General features: G+C 32.5%; 2 protein-coding genes across 3 annotated transcripts; both read right to left on the bottom strand.

Annotated features, from left to right (window-relative positions):
* Positions 1-2285: 2285 nt before the first annotated feature.
* On the bottom strand, positions 2286-3161 carry LOC145807312 (zinc finger BED domain-containing protein DAYSLEEPER-like). The gene is made up of 3 exons (XM_082905287.1): positions 2664-3161; positions 2413-2504; positions 2286-2298 (listed from the first exon to the last, which is right to left on the bottom strand). The coding sequence occupies exons 1-3, from the start codon at positions 3159-3161 to the stop codon at positions 2286-2288; spliced, it is 603 nt and encodes a 200-aa protein (XP_082761413.1).
* A 3432-nt stretch (positions 3162-6593) lies between these two features.
* Positions 6594-14256, bottom strand: LOC114271846 (sucrose synthase 2). Of its 2 annotated transcripts, XM_028213482.2 has the most exons (15): positions 13894-14256; positions 13662-13785; positions 12071-12222; positions 11720-11912; positions 11330-11448; positions 11017-11233; positions 10694-10789; positions 10394-10567; positions 9706-9822; positions 9452-9618; positions 8020-8244; positions 7600-7921; positions 7279-7523; positions 7034-7172; positions 6594-6861 (listed from the first exon to the last, which is right to left on the bottom strand). In XM_028213482.2, the coding sequence occupies exons 1-15, from the start codon at positions 13989-13991 to the stop codon at positions 6829-6831; spliced, it is 2421 nt and encodes an 806-aa protein (XP_028069283.2). In that variant the 5' UTR covers positions 13992-14256; the 3' UTR covers positions 6594-6828. The 2 variants fall into 2 exon arrangements, with proteins under 2 accessions (XP_028069283.2, XP_028069281.2); XM_028213480.2 differs by lacking the exon at positions 6594-6861 and having other exon boundaries at positions 6893-7172; positions 13894-14223.
* Positions 14257-15649: the final 1393 nt, after the last annotated feature.

The following is a 15649-nucleotide window of genomic DNA, read 5'->3' as shown; positions in this document are numbered from 1 at the left end:
TTTTTTACTTTGACACATCATTAGAGTTCAAATTAAAGCTCTATATTTAGAGCTTGGAAGGATTAAAGCATAGGATTGGGATTATTAATCCGTGGGCCCAATCATCCTATGTTTGTTTTGACATTTTAGTTTAGGATTATTAATCCAATGGATAATTAATCCAACAAATTTGTAGGATTATTAGTAATGGGGTAGGGGTGGGATAACTAATACCACACTAATTTAATAGGATTATTAATACCTCACTATTAGTGTTGTGAATCAAACATGGCCTTTATGCTTTATTCTTTATGCTTTCGGTGAGCATCCAATGCACCATAATTCTCTCTATAAAGAGAGTGCCTTCTCTTTGTAATACACACATAGTTTTGATGGACAAACAACAATTCATTGTCTCTCTCTCTCTTTCTCTCTCTCTCTCTCTCTATCCTCTCTCACTTTCTCAAACTATTATTTCATCCTCCATTGCCATTCCTACAAAGGAGCCATTTAGTATCTTAACAATGACATATTTCTTCATATTTTGAAATGACATTTCTTTTTCTGTAATAAGTCCTCTTTTCTATAATTTTTCTTCTTATAGCTAGAGATTGAAACCCGGAGAATGAATTGAGGCTTCCTCAAGCAGAGAGATGGGAAGTATCTAAGTGTGGTTGCCCCTCTCCGTATATGCTGGAAAAAAAAGTCCATAATTTCATCTCCATCTCCAAAATTCAACCACCCTTTGTGTGTGTGTGTGTGTTTCTATGTACTTTTTGCATAATATATAATTTTTTTAAACTTCTAACCATAACAAAATCCTTTTTTATATTATGCATATTACGAATTGTAACATTTTAACTTATGTGTCATCATTTAAAAATATTAAACAAACACAATCTTCAAAATGTATATTAAAACAGAGATGCATATTACAAAATTGATCGAGGTTATTTAGTTTGCTTGCGTGTTAGCAATGTTGCTAGTCCCCATATTATTTTTTAAATTTATTATTATGTTTTTAATAAGTCATACTAGTTTATTGAGAAGAGCTTTTAAGTTTAAAAAGTTAATTAAAGTAAAATAAATTTAAATAATTAATAAAATTTTATATTAAAACATTATACGTTTGACTTGATTATTTAATGAATGTTTGTTTTGTTTTTTGTTTCTTTGTTTTTTTTTGTGCGTGCACAATCCTAGCATAGGAATGGCAACAGGGTAAGGCAGGGCGGGGGATTACACTCTCCATTCCCGATCTTCGAAGCTAAAAAAATCTACATCCCTGCCTCCGATCCCCGGTGAGAAACCCATCACCCCCCACCCCCGCCCCTAACGGGAATCGTGTTTCCCTGACCCCAAAAAATTCCTGACCCTTTTTTTTTTTTTTGAATTTTGTATATCCCATTTTATTTATTTATTTATTTTTGAGGCAAATAAAAATAATATATGTAAAAGCATAATGCAGCAATGTCCAAATATAAACATCCAAATAACAACATAACAAACAAGATACAAAACAACATCCACACAACAACTAAAAAAAAAATCCAAACAATACCTGTTTTTTGCTTTAAAAAAAAAAGGGTCACTTGTGAATTTTACAAAGTACCATGCACAACTAACATTATTAGCTAAGTTAACTTCTAAAATCAATAGTTATCTCTCAAAGTATTTCATGGGTCCATCCTCTCAAAATAATCCATGCAACATAATATATCAAATGTCCAACCAAAAAAAAAAATAGTACCATTAGTCTATTACAACATAGAAGAATAGTTGTTCAAATATAACATACAAAATCAATATCACAACAATAACTTGCTTGTTTTCTTTTTTTAGAAAACACTTTTCAGAAAATTCTACTTTCTTATTTTTCATATTTTTTTGTTTTTACTAAATTTTTTTTAATATTTTAAGCAATTTTTTTACTTTTTAGACACACCTAACATAAATACACCTAAAAAGTAAAAAAAAATATAAAAAAAAAATCTTTTAAAAATTCACTAAATACCAAAAATACAAAAAAAATACAAGAATTCAGTACATTTTTTGTATTTTTATGTATTTATTAATTTTTTAAAATATTTTTTCACAATTTTTTTTACTTTTTAGATATATCTAGCTAAGGTGCATCTAAAAAAGTAAAAAAAAAAAGTTTAAAATTTAAAAAATATTCACTAAAAACAAAAGAATACGAAAACCAAAAAAACTCAGTTTTCAAAAAACTTAATCCAGAAAACTCTCAAACCAAACACAATTGTTTCCCCAAAAATCTGATATAACCACAACTGTCATCGTTTCCTTCAACTTGAATTCCTGTTAAATAACAAAAGGAAAGGAAAAAAAAAATAAAAATAAATAAATCAATGCTAATAATAAGACGTAAAAAAAATGTTAACAATTAAAACAAAAAAAAGTATGGCAACTAACACAAAAGTGCCACACAACTCATCCAAGTCGATCTCATCAACATCATATATAGTCGCATAACCTACCGATTCCAATGTTGCATTTCTTAAAAGCTAAAGAATATAAATTAAGTATTAAAATTATTTCATGATAATATAAAATTGAAATAATAATATGTAAATACCTTTTATCTCTGCAGCCCACAACTAACTTTGAGCACACATTAATGCTTGTAATGTGTTTGGATGAAGTCTACTACGATGTGGACTCACCAGCCTTCCACTAGTGCTAAATGCTGAGTCAGAAACAACGGTGGATACAGGAATAACTAAAATATCCCTAACGATTGCCTGTAAGGTCGGATACTTTGGTCCATTATCTTTCCACCAATTCAAAACATCAAAATCTGAAGTTCTTGGCAAAATATCATCTTCTAGATAATGGTCCAACTCTGATCTTATATTCTTCATTTTTTTACTTCTCTTTCTACTAATAAACAAATCATACTTTGAAAGAGTCTCTGAAACAATTTCTGGATGGATAGACAATTCACTAGCAACATCGGTCTCCATATCAACTCGGCTCTGATACTCTTGCAACAAATCATAACAAATCTGGCGAACCCTATCAATTTCCTCTTCAGCTTTGTCTCTATAAAGTTTTTCAAAATAAAACTCCAATATACTCATCTTGTACCTAGGATCAAGTACAACAGTAATTTCAATAACACCATGTATCACTAACCAATATTTATCAAAATTTTCTACCATTTTTTATGCCATTGTTCCAACCACTTCAATTTCACAAGAGAGCCATTGAGACAGTGTCATCCTAATCTCACATAAAGTTGGTAAACAAACATTGGCTATGAGATACTTAGTATCAAAAAATAACTATGTGATAGAAAAAAATATCTTAAATCTCCCACTGATCTCTCTAGCAAACTCTCATCCTTTCTCACTTGGCACGGTCTTATATTGGAGCTCTCTATTTTTCAACCGAGAAAAGACATCCTTATATAATGAGGTAGTTTAAAGCATCAAGTATGTTGAATTCCATCTAGTTGGACAATCAAATCCTAATTTCTTAGTATGTGGATTGCACAATTGATTGACTGTTTTTTCAAATTTTTCTTGTCTTTTAGGTGTTGCTGTCCAATAAGTGACACTCTTCCTAATTTTCTCTATACCCAGTTGTATGACATCTAGTCCATCTTTGACAATCAAATTCAAAATATGCGCACAACAACAAAGTACCACCCAACAAAAGCGATGTATTACTCAACTTATCCATTAATATGGTAATCTTGGCATCATTTGTGGAGCAATTATCAACAGTAACAAAAGAAATTGTCTGTCAATATTCCAGTCCATCATACACTCAAGCAAAGTATCACAAAGAATTTCTTTTGTGTGTGGACATGGAACATAAATAAACCTAAAATACAATATTCATGAACAATTATTAATAACATGCAAATTGAACTGAATAAGATAGAACTTCAAAATGATTTGCAAATTTACAAATATATACCTCAAAATGTGACTTTGCAATGTTCATGAATCATTAATAAAGTGTATTATGACAGTCATGAATCCTTTCTTTTGTATTAGTAGTCCATATATCAGTAGTGATTGTCACCCTACTTTTATTATTCTCCACCAAACTCAATGTCTTCATCCTCTCAGCATCATAAATATTTAAAATATCACTCTTTATCATATTTCAATAAGGTACTTTAAACAATGGTTGGAGTGCTGCTGAATATCGTTTAAAACCAAGATGATCTACGATAGAGAGGGGATATTCATGCAATATTATGGCATGTGACAACTCTTTCCTAGCAAAATCTTGATCAAAAATATAAGAATTCATTTTTGAACTCTCTCTATTATAGTTGTTAGTCAAAACTTTTTGCCTCATGTCCATCACTTTTTTCCTAGTACAACTCTTATAGTGATCATGCAAATGCCTAGTTCCATTTTTCGAATCACTTTCAAGATACTTATTACAACAATTACATATTGCCTTCCACACCCCATTGACTTGTTGTTTCTTAAAGTGTTCCCACACAATACTAGGTTTTCTTTTAGTTCCTCCACAAGTATTAGACTTCTTCTAAATCAATAACATTTTTATTAGAGAGGGAAGATGGTGAGTTGGTAGGTGAATTGGTAGCTGACGATGATTGTTGTGAGGCCTCACTCTCAATTTGTACTTGAGAGTTAACTGATACTTGAAAGTTAAAATATGACATTTTTAACCTTTATAAAAATAACATGAATAAATAAACAGAGGCAACAATATTGCTCAAACATACACAACACAAATTGCACAAATTAAGGGAATGGGGCATAAATGCTTTTGTTGGCTATTGTTTAGTTTCCTTTTCCATTATGTTCCAAGTTCATCTATTTTCCAACACCATATAGATTCTTTCTTTTCAAGCAATAATCAAATTAAGATATGTAAATTTAAAATAAAGAAAATACTGAAGGAGATACTGCCATATCAAATTAAAGAAAGTGATATGTTGATTATATTATAACCAAAATGATAGATGTGTGTATGGTGTATGCACAAAACAAACTAATCCACATGAAATGCCTAGATTTATTAATGTCCCTTAACTTGCATTACAACTCACATGATCAACCTCCCTCACCTTGTGCTTGCTTTCACACATGAGGTAATTACTGGTGATAATTGAAAGAGTATCACTTAAAAGGCAACCAGGCTGCAATTTGCATAAAATAAAAAAAAAATTGCATCTATATATACAGACACGCATACAGAAACAGGTCAAGTTGCTTTTTTTTATCTAGGGTTAGAACCGAGGGCATCAAGCGCCCCAACCAATCAATGGAACTCAGCTCCCAGACACACACATTCATATTATATATATAGTACCAGATCCCACTAAAATGGCAACAAATTAGGTAGTGAATTGAGACAGATTGGAAGGAAAATTGAGTACCAAATTTGAAGGAAAATTGAACTGGGATTTTATCTAAAACAAACTCCGAATCTAAAGACGACCGTCCAACCGATTGCAATCTCCATTGTTATCTTCAATGTCCAACCCAACCCCCCCCCCCCCCAAAATAAAAAAAAGAGAGGATTTTGAACTGAAATTTACCAAAAAACATTGAATCAACCAAGGAGGCTTCATTAAAGGGACATTTACAAAGATAAATCGAGGTATAAAGCGAGATCTTTGAATAAAAAGCCCAGATTAAAATACAAACCCTAACTTTCGATGAGGGAGAATGGAGAGAGGCGATCCAAGAGAGAGGGAGAGCCGGTGGGGGAGAAGGGGGACCCCGGTGGTGAGGGAGGAGCAAGCGACGCCAACGATAAGGGAGGAACAGAGCAGAGAAAATGCAATCATGCGATATGTGAACCTAACCTAACCCTAAATGAGTCAAAAAAATAAAGAAACACATATATAGAGAAGAGTATAATAATAATTTCAATTCGGGAAAAACGGGGCCAAGGACGGGGACGGGTCGAGTCCGGAGTTGGGAAACGTAATACCGTCCTCAGCCCAAAAATTGTCGAGGATTCATTTTCGAATACCATCACCGGCCTATCAAAGATATTTTTCAAAAAAAAAACCATTCTAATCTAGATCGGCGGACGGGTCTCCATTGGGTCGAGTTCAAATTGCCATCCCTACTAGCATGCACAGGCCTATTAGTATTGATGAGTAAAGAATAAGTCTGGAGACCAAACTTAAAACCCTTAGATTTTTTTGGGATAAAAAATTATGTGATAGAGATTAAATTTGCATAGTATAAAATCTATATATAAAATAAATCTAAACTACACTATAATAATTCTGAGTAATTTCCAAATAGTTAAATTTAAATTCATAGCATTGCTGAATGAGTAAAATAATCAGCCGCAAAATATAAAATATATATTTTTTTTCTTGAAAAATATATTTTTTTATTTTATTTTATTTGAGATAATATTAGAACTAATTTTACTTATCAAATAATATTAACTTTACTATATTACTAAAGTTGACTTTATTTATTACACAATTTAATCAAGAATTAAAATCTACTTTCCATTAAAATTGATCCTACCCACTACACCATATTTTCAAATTATGAAATCTACTTAACACTGAAATCGATCTCACTCGCCACGTAATCCTAGGGGAAATTATTCCTCCAGAAGCCAGAGAGAAATTATTTAAATAAAAGCGCTATTCACAGCAAGTTAATATATATTCCAAACATCCATTGGTATGGTTCTTGACATATTGTCCAGATTAAAATTATAAAATCCCAAAAACATATCCATGCAAACAACAGCTATATAATATTTTTATACCACAATTCATTACACACGAACCAAACTTTATTTAAATTTTGACTGATTATATGTTGAAAGTCAGGTGGTTGGTTTCTGGACTACGTGTGTTCCTTAGTCATCAATTGCCAGAGGGACACTTTTTACCTGAAACATAGAACAGAACATAACAGTGAAATTTCACAAAGTGCCGTCAATTTTATGTTGTATCAAATCCCCGTTAAAACATTAACAATATCATTTTTACATATCCAGATGTATAGAATATGATCTGCGGTTAGTCATCTGATGTAAGAGAGGGGAGGGTTTGGGAGCTCACCAAATCACGGAACTTGAGAATGTAGAACATCTCTATATATCGCCTAGTTTCACGCCTCTCCAGTTTTGAAACATACTTCCAGAAACCATAAACTCCAGCCAATGTCATTAACCTTTCCGAGTAAATCATCCATGTATACCTACATCATTATTAAAACTCCCTCAATAAGATTCATTATCAGTTTATTTTTTTTGTTTTTTTTAGGTGCAACTTAGTAATTGAGCCTTATTCAGTAATGAACTAACCTCTCGTAAATTCTTTGAAGGCCAGCTTGAGAGATTTTTTCCCAGTAGCTGGGATCCTCTTTGCAACGTTCAAAAGAATCTACTAAAAGTGCAGCAACCTTATCAGGGTGATAAGGATCAATATGGAACCCCGATACACCATCTTCAATAATCTCCGCAGGACCACCATGACATGTGGCAAATGTTGGTAGACCACAGGTCATCGCCTCAACAACGGTAAGCCCAAAGGCTTCATAAAATGCAGGCTGATATTACAAAAATGAAGAGTCAGCCAAATGGATGAGTCCTAAATTTGATAAAGAAATAGATGTGAGTTTATACCTGCACGAAAGCACCTCTCTTGTCGGCTATGTAGCGATAGAGTTCACCATTGCGTGCTCGATTTGTTTGGGCTGATATCCATCGGAACTGGCCATCCAAGTGGTGAGTCTTCATAAGTTCGTGCATCTTCTCAATTTCCGCAATTTCTTCTCTGTCATTGGATTTCTTCACATCATTGTAACCCGCTACCACAACCAGGTTTACCAGTTCCCTCAGTTTGGAATTTTTAGCATAGCACTCTACCAGCCCTGTGATGTTTTTCACCCGGTCAAGCCTTGCCATTGAGAAAATTATTGGTTTTGACGGATCACTCAATGTTCCACTGCATCAAGCAAGATAGAAATAAAAGTTAATGACATTTTACATCCTCTTAGAAGTTAATGATTCAATTACAAAAAGTAGAATCAAGAAGTAACTCACATGTGCTCGTCATTCTGCGTGGGATCATATAACAATTTTTCAATTGAACCATGCAGGGATGTGAGTCTTTTCTCCTTTTCAGAGTATGGAAAGTAAATGCACATATCTGCTCCAGGAGAGACAATATTGAACTTAGGATCAAAAACATCAATGCCATGGACAACTCGGTACAGGGATGGAAGGGTGAAAGCTGTATGGCTCTCGTACTGCCCAACGGTATTCTTTCTAGAAAGAAAAAATAATATAAGATAGTTAAGCTGCTGAGCATTAACTTCAGTTCATCACTATTGCTACCATTTAGAAGGCAAAAAAAAAAAGAAGAAGGGTTAAATCATATATTCAGAGAAGTAGTTTGACAAATGCAACTCCCAATGATGGTTGTGGCAATGCATATGAACTTGCTATGGTAATTAGAAGACAGGCCAATCAAAGACACAAAAGGCTCAACATTTTGGAGAATTACATAAAACAATGAAACAAATAATCTTGTTCCTGAAAAACAAGGGAGCAATGTAAGAATAATCAGGACGCTACGATGCAAACTCACTTTCTGCTATGGATTCAAAGGTAAATGAAAGGCTACATGCAACTTACATCACTAGAAAACATCAAATCCAATCAACAATCATTTGACTTTTATTTTCTGAAGAACCATTTAAACTGCCTATAGAGGTTCTGTAGAGGAATGCATTGCAATCCTCAATCTACAAAATGAGGTCATTTTTAGTAATGTAACATCCATATTTTATCCTCTGTTGTACAGTGAAATTAGCATTTACAAGCAAACAAAATTGATGGTTCTCAATCACTTAGCAAGGCCTTAAAAACAACAACAAAACTATGTTTTATATTGAAGGATTTGTTACCGTAAAAATATACACCTCAGCTTGAGGATTTGTTACCATAGGGAAGCTCCTTACACAGGCTCAGGCTCAGGCTCATTAGAATCACAATTTCTCAACAAAACTACGTTTTTTTTTTCTACTAAGATGGGCAAGGTCACACCCGCCTCCTCCTGTATCCATGATTCTAGATCCTACCAGAGAAAGAGACATAGGGCAATGGTGACTCTTCGGATTGATAAATAAATCCTGAAGGTGTCATTGGTCTGCTCGAAATTATGTTTCTTTTGCTTCAACATATATTAAAGGTACTACGACCCTCTTCACTTCTCTTCTGAATTTTTGTAGACTTGCATATCCTTTCAAGATCTAATTAAAATAAAATGGATTGCTAAATAAAAATCAAGCACGATTAGACTCCATGGCAACTCCAAACAAGGAGTATTATGCAACTAATCCCACCTGTTATTTCAAATATTCCTATGCATCTAGTGGTTGCACAGTGACTGAAGAGACCCCGATTTAAATCAGAGACTTCATGATAGATAGACAACAATCATGAAAATCTTAACAAGGCAAAAGAGACTTACGTTCCTGCAATCTCTTGGTATGTACTGGTTATGATAAAATCTGAATTGTTCATGGCAATTAGATCAGCAGTAAATTGACACGAGAAGTGGTATTTATCCTCAAAATTTTTCCAATATATGTCAGAATCTGGATATTTTGTTTTCTCCAAGGCATGCGCAATGGTGCACTGCAAAAACATTTTTTAAAAATCCACAGCAAATAATTGATGAACTTTGTATTCACAAAACAAGGAAAATTTAATATTACTGCTGACCTGTGTTACTCCCATCTTTTGAGCCAACAAAGATGCAACAAGATTCCCATCACTGTAGTTGCCAATAATCAGATCTGGAACACCCTGCAACTCAGCAGCAATTTCACTAGCAGCATCCTGAAAACAAAACACAGAACAGAATGAATGTTACTTCCAAAAGTATATAATAGGGTATGATGGTGGCGAAGGTAGCAATACAGCAACACAGGAATAGCAGTGGTGATGGTAGAATAATACATCAAGCAACAAATATCTCTGATAGTGTCAGGCCTTGATTCTCTCTCTCACACACAGAGACCACCCAGAAGAAATATTTTATTCACTCAGAAATCAAATTCAGTTAGGCCTCACTAGAATCAAAGTCCCGTATGCTTAAATCAAGATGTATTATGGACTGGTGTGTCATGTTATGTTACAATAATCAAAACCAACACACAAGTAGACAACAATGATCATACCATCAGGTTTCAACACACAAAAAAATTCTCATTTGGGAAAAATTGTGATTAAATAATCGTGTAGGCAAAATTAAGTAATCATTTTTCAACTTTCTAATCTGTTACATGACAGCCGTATAGATGTTAGGTAGTCCATCAATGGCAATTTCCCTCAAAGAACCAATAAAAGATGTCATGTACCACAATTTTCAATATGTACATAAAAACTTTAATTGCTAATTCAATTTTACCTCTGTAAATTTCTCTAGATAAGGCCATACATCAAACCTTGAGATCCATTTACGAAGAATTCCCTTCTCTGTTTTAAAAGGAACTCGCAGAATATGTGAGTACTCAGTTCCGCTGATTCTTTCAAGCCGCTGGTTGCATGAAGTACCTTTTGCATCAGGGATTAATCGTGTCACCTTAAACAAGTGAACATTGTATCACATCTCCAATGAGAAATATGACGTATATTTATAGACCAAGTGGGCAAATTAAATGTAGGCAAAACCTAATTGTATTTATTGAAGAGATTGACTTAGACTTACAACAAGAATTCTAGGAGTTACATCCAGTCCCTGCTGCTTTATTCTCATAAGCATTTCATGCTCAAGGGCACGCACTTGATCCAGTATGTACACAACCTGCACGACAATCAAAATAAAAAATTAAATTTGTTTATCATTTTCATAATTTATGATTAACAAAAAATTCTTGATTGCATAAGTGGCAATTATCATTATTTACTAACCATGAACAAGAAAATTAGTCAAAACAGCATGGCAAATGAAGACATGAAAGCATGAAGTCCATTTTTCAAATATTGCAGGATTTATGCAGGTAAAAGAAAAATATATATAATATACCATACCTGGCCACCAGTGTCAGGCAAACCTAAAACATTTGCTTGGCCAAAGTACCCATGTACAGACAAAATGACAACATTAAACACCATTGGTATTCTACCAAGAAACGTCTCCAAGGAAGAGGGATCTGGAGCTTGGAGGATGTCCAAGAGAAGATGCATCATCTCCAAAACCCGTTTCGCAGTATCACCCCAACCTCTCTCAAAGCCCAATGCTTGCAAGCTGCATGCCAGTGATAATTTAAAATGTCAAGCAATTAAAAACTCCTAATATGAATCTAAGAACTTGGAATGGATGCGCGTACAAATAGAATCTTACTTATGTTCGAACCCAGAATAAGGTGTATCTGGAGGTAGCTTAGAAATATAATCCTCTGCTTTAGCCAATGCAGACTGAAGTCTGGGTATGCTATACATTCGATCATTCAACATCATTGCCTACACATTAGGAGATTAAAACATCAAACTTTGTGGAATCATCTCACCTAAAGTAAAGATAATACTTCAAAATTAACAGCAGGGATAGGTTTGTCAAACAGATGCCCTATTAGCTGAAAATCTTGCACAATTTAAAGAAATAAATATGTTGTTGATGATAATCAATTGCGGGATTTTGAAATTCAAAGGAAACACATCTTATATTTCAACACATTAACATTACTTCCAATAGAAATTTGCTAACGAGAAGACCGCATTTAGACCAACTTACATGCCCTTTATGATTGTGTGCTCGGAGGAAATCAAGTAATGGCTCCAAAGAATCTCTATTGCGGAACATGATTGAGGAGAGGTGTCGGTTAAGAAATTGAACACCATTGCCAATGGATGAAGACCGGGTTGGGCGGGGAAATGTCGCATTGAAGGGCTCAAAATCAAGCTCAAGCACATAATTGTCATTGGCCCTGGCCCATTTTAAAATCCCCACACAAAAAACAAATAACATACAATCAAAAAATAAATTAATAATCAAGGAGTACTCAGCTGCCAGAAGCAAACATGTAAATAATTACGATTAAATTTTCTACAAATATAACTCAGAAAAAGAATAGAAGCCACTCACAGCCCATCTACAAGATCTTCTTTGAAATGAAGATATTCTGAAACACTTAACTGCTCCACACTTAGTTCATAAACATTAAAGCGTACATATTCCCAAACACCTGGCCTGGGACGAACTGCGATAGCCACAAAGGGAGGTAGAACTATGGCTTCCTACAACCAAAAATAAAGCAAGAATCTAAGGAAAAAAAACTAAAAAAACAAAAGGGAAAAAACTGAAGAAAAAGAAGCAGAAGTACATAGCATGCAGTATTCCCAACACCCACTTGTTATCACCATTTTACATCACCGGGTGGCAAGATATTATTTACTTTTAATGATTATTTCAAAAAAATAAAAAAATTAATCATGGATATCTCCGGAGTGATACAAAACAGTGGCCAAAAAAAAAAACACATTTCTCTATCACATAGTCATGACAAATTCATATAGAACAAGCTTAGAAGTCATCCCATATAAACCTAAAACCATTGATTTAACCCAAAACATGATATTGTGAACTTGAAACTTAAATTCCCAATGATGAAACTATTTCAGATCAAAGGAAAGAAGCCTAATGCTTTATTTGGATGAGAAAAAGGTAAAGAAAAGAAAAGAAAATAGAACTTATGTAAATTTCATTCCTAGTCAACTTTGAGTAATTCCAAAAATAAAATAACAGAAAACAAAAAATAATCGTAATACAACAAAATACTCCAACATAATTGCAGTTTACATTTCCTTATTAAAAAGTTAGTTTGAATTACGTAGTGAGAAAAGAAAATAAATAATTGTAGTGAGCCGCATCTAAGTGACAAAAGAAAATATATATTTAATACTAAACTGTAAAAAATAAAAAATATTTGATAGAGAGATATGAAATGAATTTAATTTTAATAAAAAAAATATTGATATTATAAAAACTACACATTTAATCAATTTATTTGTCATTAAACAAAACTTACAAAATAAGTCTTTTCTTGCACGTTCCGTTTTTTTTTACTGTATTGAAGTAAAATGTTAAAACTATTTTACTTATTTTCATTTTGTTCGGTTGGACAAAAGGAAAAAAATATTTTACATCAATTTTTTCAAAAAATAACTGATCTTTAAAAATTCCCTAATGCCGCATTTGGTTAGGGATTTAAACAAAACAAAAAAAAAAAAAAAAAAAGAGAGTGAGAGAGAAAATATAAACTGCATAAGTCAATTTTCATATCCTTACCTTTTTTTAATATATTTAACATTTTCAAATAAATATCTTATCTCACTAAAAAAAAACTCTTTATTGAATCAAATTTCTCTTTTAAGCACAGAAAAATAAAAAATATATATCTGTGTAAAATCAATTTAAAAAAAGAAAAACATTTTTTTGTATAAATTATGTCGAAACAAACGAGCCTCAATTTCTCAGTATTTTCCAGTTTTATAACTTACAAATCAGAAATACTTATCATTCTGATAATTTCTTATCAAAATCACATGATCCAAGCAGAGTGCGAGTGAAACCCAAAGCCAAATTAGACATACTAATATTTGATTGCGATGATCTCTGTGATCCAATTTTGTAAAACTTTACAGAGAAAGTTTGGAAAGAAGGGACGAAGATTCACCTGAGCGGACTTGAGGACTTCGCTGAACGGGCCATCGATGAGCGCTTTGTCATCGCCGATGATGTTTTCAAGCTCGTCGATCAGATGATGAGGTTGCAATATTCCCTTTCCCTGAGCCACATACCTTATACACACAACATCCCGAGAGAGTCGGTCCGATTGGTTACCAGGAAAATTAAAAATCAAAAAAGAAAATAAATCTTACGATCTTATAGAAAAAAGAAAAGAAAACCTGGAGAGAAGAGAGACGAGTTCGTTGCGGTGAGCAGAGAGGGTGTCTTCGACCCTCTCTCTCAAGCTGGGCATTCGCGCTAATTTTGGAGTCGTCATTGATTTTGATTTTGATTTTTGGCGAGTCTGAGAGTTGTGCGAATGAAATCGAAGTGATGATGTGAGAGAAAGAGAAAGAGAGAGTGGAAAATTTATAGAGTGAGGAGAGAGCGAGAAAGAGAGAGAGAGAGAGAGAGGACGGTGGGTTTACACGGTTTACGGCATCTTTATCTTCATCTTCTTCATCAGAGATAATGGTTGCTTAAGAAATTGTTATTTTAGTAATTATTTTATTTTTATATACTTAAATTTTTGTATTTAAATTAATGATGAGATTTTTTTATAGTTCTATTTGTGTCTTAAAAAAATAAAATAATTATAAAATTAATATGATATTTTATTTTATTAATTATTTTAATTTATTTTATATTTTTATGAATTTTAAGTCTCGTTTGGGAACAAACTAATTTAATCACGTTTTAATTATTTAGTTAAAATATGAATAAAAAAATTAATACGTTTAAGATGACTTTTTAACTTTTTACGAAAAGATGTGTAAAACGTAAAAAGAAAAAAAAAATTTAACTTCTTAATATGAATTATTAATTTTTTAATATTTTTACTAAAAAAATCAATTGCTAAACAAAACCTTAATATAAAAAAAAATAGCCCAAACCAAGTTGCCAAAACACCGCAATAGAGACGCTGAGAAAGTGGGAGGTCCTGTCTAGGATGACAGATGGCTCGCTGTTTTGCCCATTGTATAGTCGGGTCTAATCTTCATTTTCGTTTTTTTAACAAAAATATTCATCCACCGAATTAAACTTTGCATCGGTTGGAACAGATTTTTTTTAATAATTTTTAAATTTTTTAATTAAAATATAATATAAAAAAATTAATATATTTAAAATAATTTTTTAATTTTTTACGAAAATTATTCAAAAAGTAGAAAGAAAAAAAAATCTTTGACTTTTTAGTAGTCTCGTTTGAGAACAGGTTAATTTAGTAATTTTTTGACTCTTTAACTAAAATATAAGAAAAAAAACTAATATGTTGCTTTTTAACTTTTTACGAAAAAATATGTAAAAAGTAGAGAGAAAAAAGAATTTTTGACTTTTTAATATAAATTGTTGACTTTTTAATTTTTTAATAATTTTTTGACTTTTTGACTAGATCAACCTCTTGCCAAATAAGACCAAGTTACTGATTTTTTAATTTTTTTAATGATTTTTTAATTTTTTAATTAAAAAATTCACTTGTCCAATGAGGCATGGAATCGAATAAATTTGTTTATGTTAGTTTACTGTTCACGTAACTCTTATCAATTATGATCGTTATTCTTATCCATGTCACTATCACTTTTATTGTTATATATACAAATTTAAATATATTAAAATTTGATTGTAAATAATAACTGATGTATTATTATTGATGTGTGTATATTGTGTATATTACAAGGATTTATATAGGAGAGGATTTGGGAGTAGGTGAAGGTGGTAGTGGAGGTGGTAGGTGGAGTGGGTGGTAGTGGAGGTGGTAGGTGGAGTGGGTGGTAGTATTTACTTTTACAATTTACATTAACAGCCCCCCTCAAACTCAAGGGGGATAGGTACTAGCCAACTTGAGTTTGGAGAGAGTAACAAAACAGAAAAATAAGCTGACAAATAAAATTAAAAATGGGATAGGAGACATTGTATGGTTGTGTCAGACCGTTGTAG

Source organism: Camellia sinensis, chromosome 14 (genome assembly GCF_055761805.1).
Source record: "Camellia sinensis isolate YWXY chromosome 14, ASM5576180v1, whole genome shotgun sequence".
NCBI classification, from domain to species: domain Eukaryota; kingdom Viridiplantae; phylum Streptophyta; class Magnoliopsida; order Ericales; family Theaceae; genus Camellia; species Camellia sinensis.
Note: the sequence above shows the minus strand (reverse complement) of the source record. Positions and strands in the feature narration are given on the sequence as shown.

Bases quoted from the DNA above. Each gene is read 5' to 3' on its own strand.
- LOC114271846 (XM_028213480.2), bottom strand. From the start codon at position 13,991: ATGACGACTCCAAAATTAGCGCGAATGCCCAGCTTGAGAGAGAGGGTC. The intron at 13,786-13,893 runs GTTTTCTTTTCT...TGTGTGTATAAG, and splicing joins CTCGTCTCTCTTCTCTCCAG to GTATGTGGCTCAGGGAAAGG. The intron at 11,449-11,719 runs GTAAGTTGGTCT...CCTAATGTGTAG, and splicing joins CACACAATCATAAAGGGCAT to GCAATGATGTTGAATGATCG.
- LOC145807312 (XM_082905287.1), bottom strand. From the start codon at position 3,161: ATGGTAGAAAATTTTGATAAATATTGGTTAGTGATACATGGTGTTATT. The intron at 2,505-2,663 runs GTGAGTCCACAT...TATATTCTTTAG, and splicing joins TTAGCACTAGTGGAAGGCTG to CTTTTAAGAAATGCAACATT.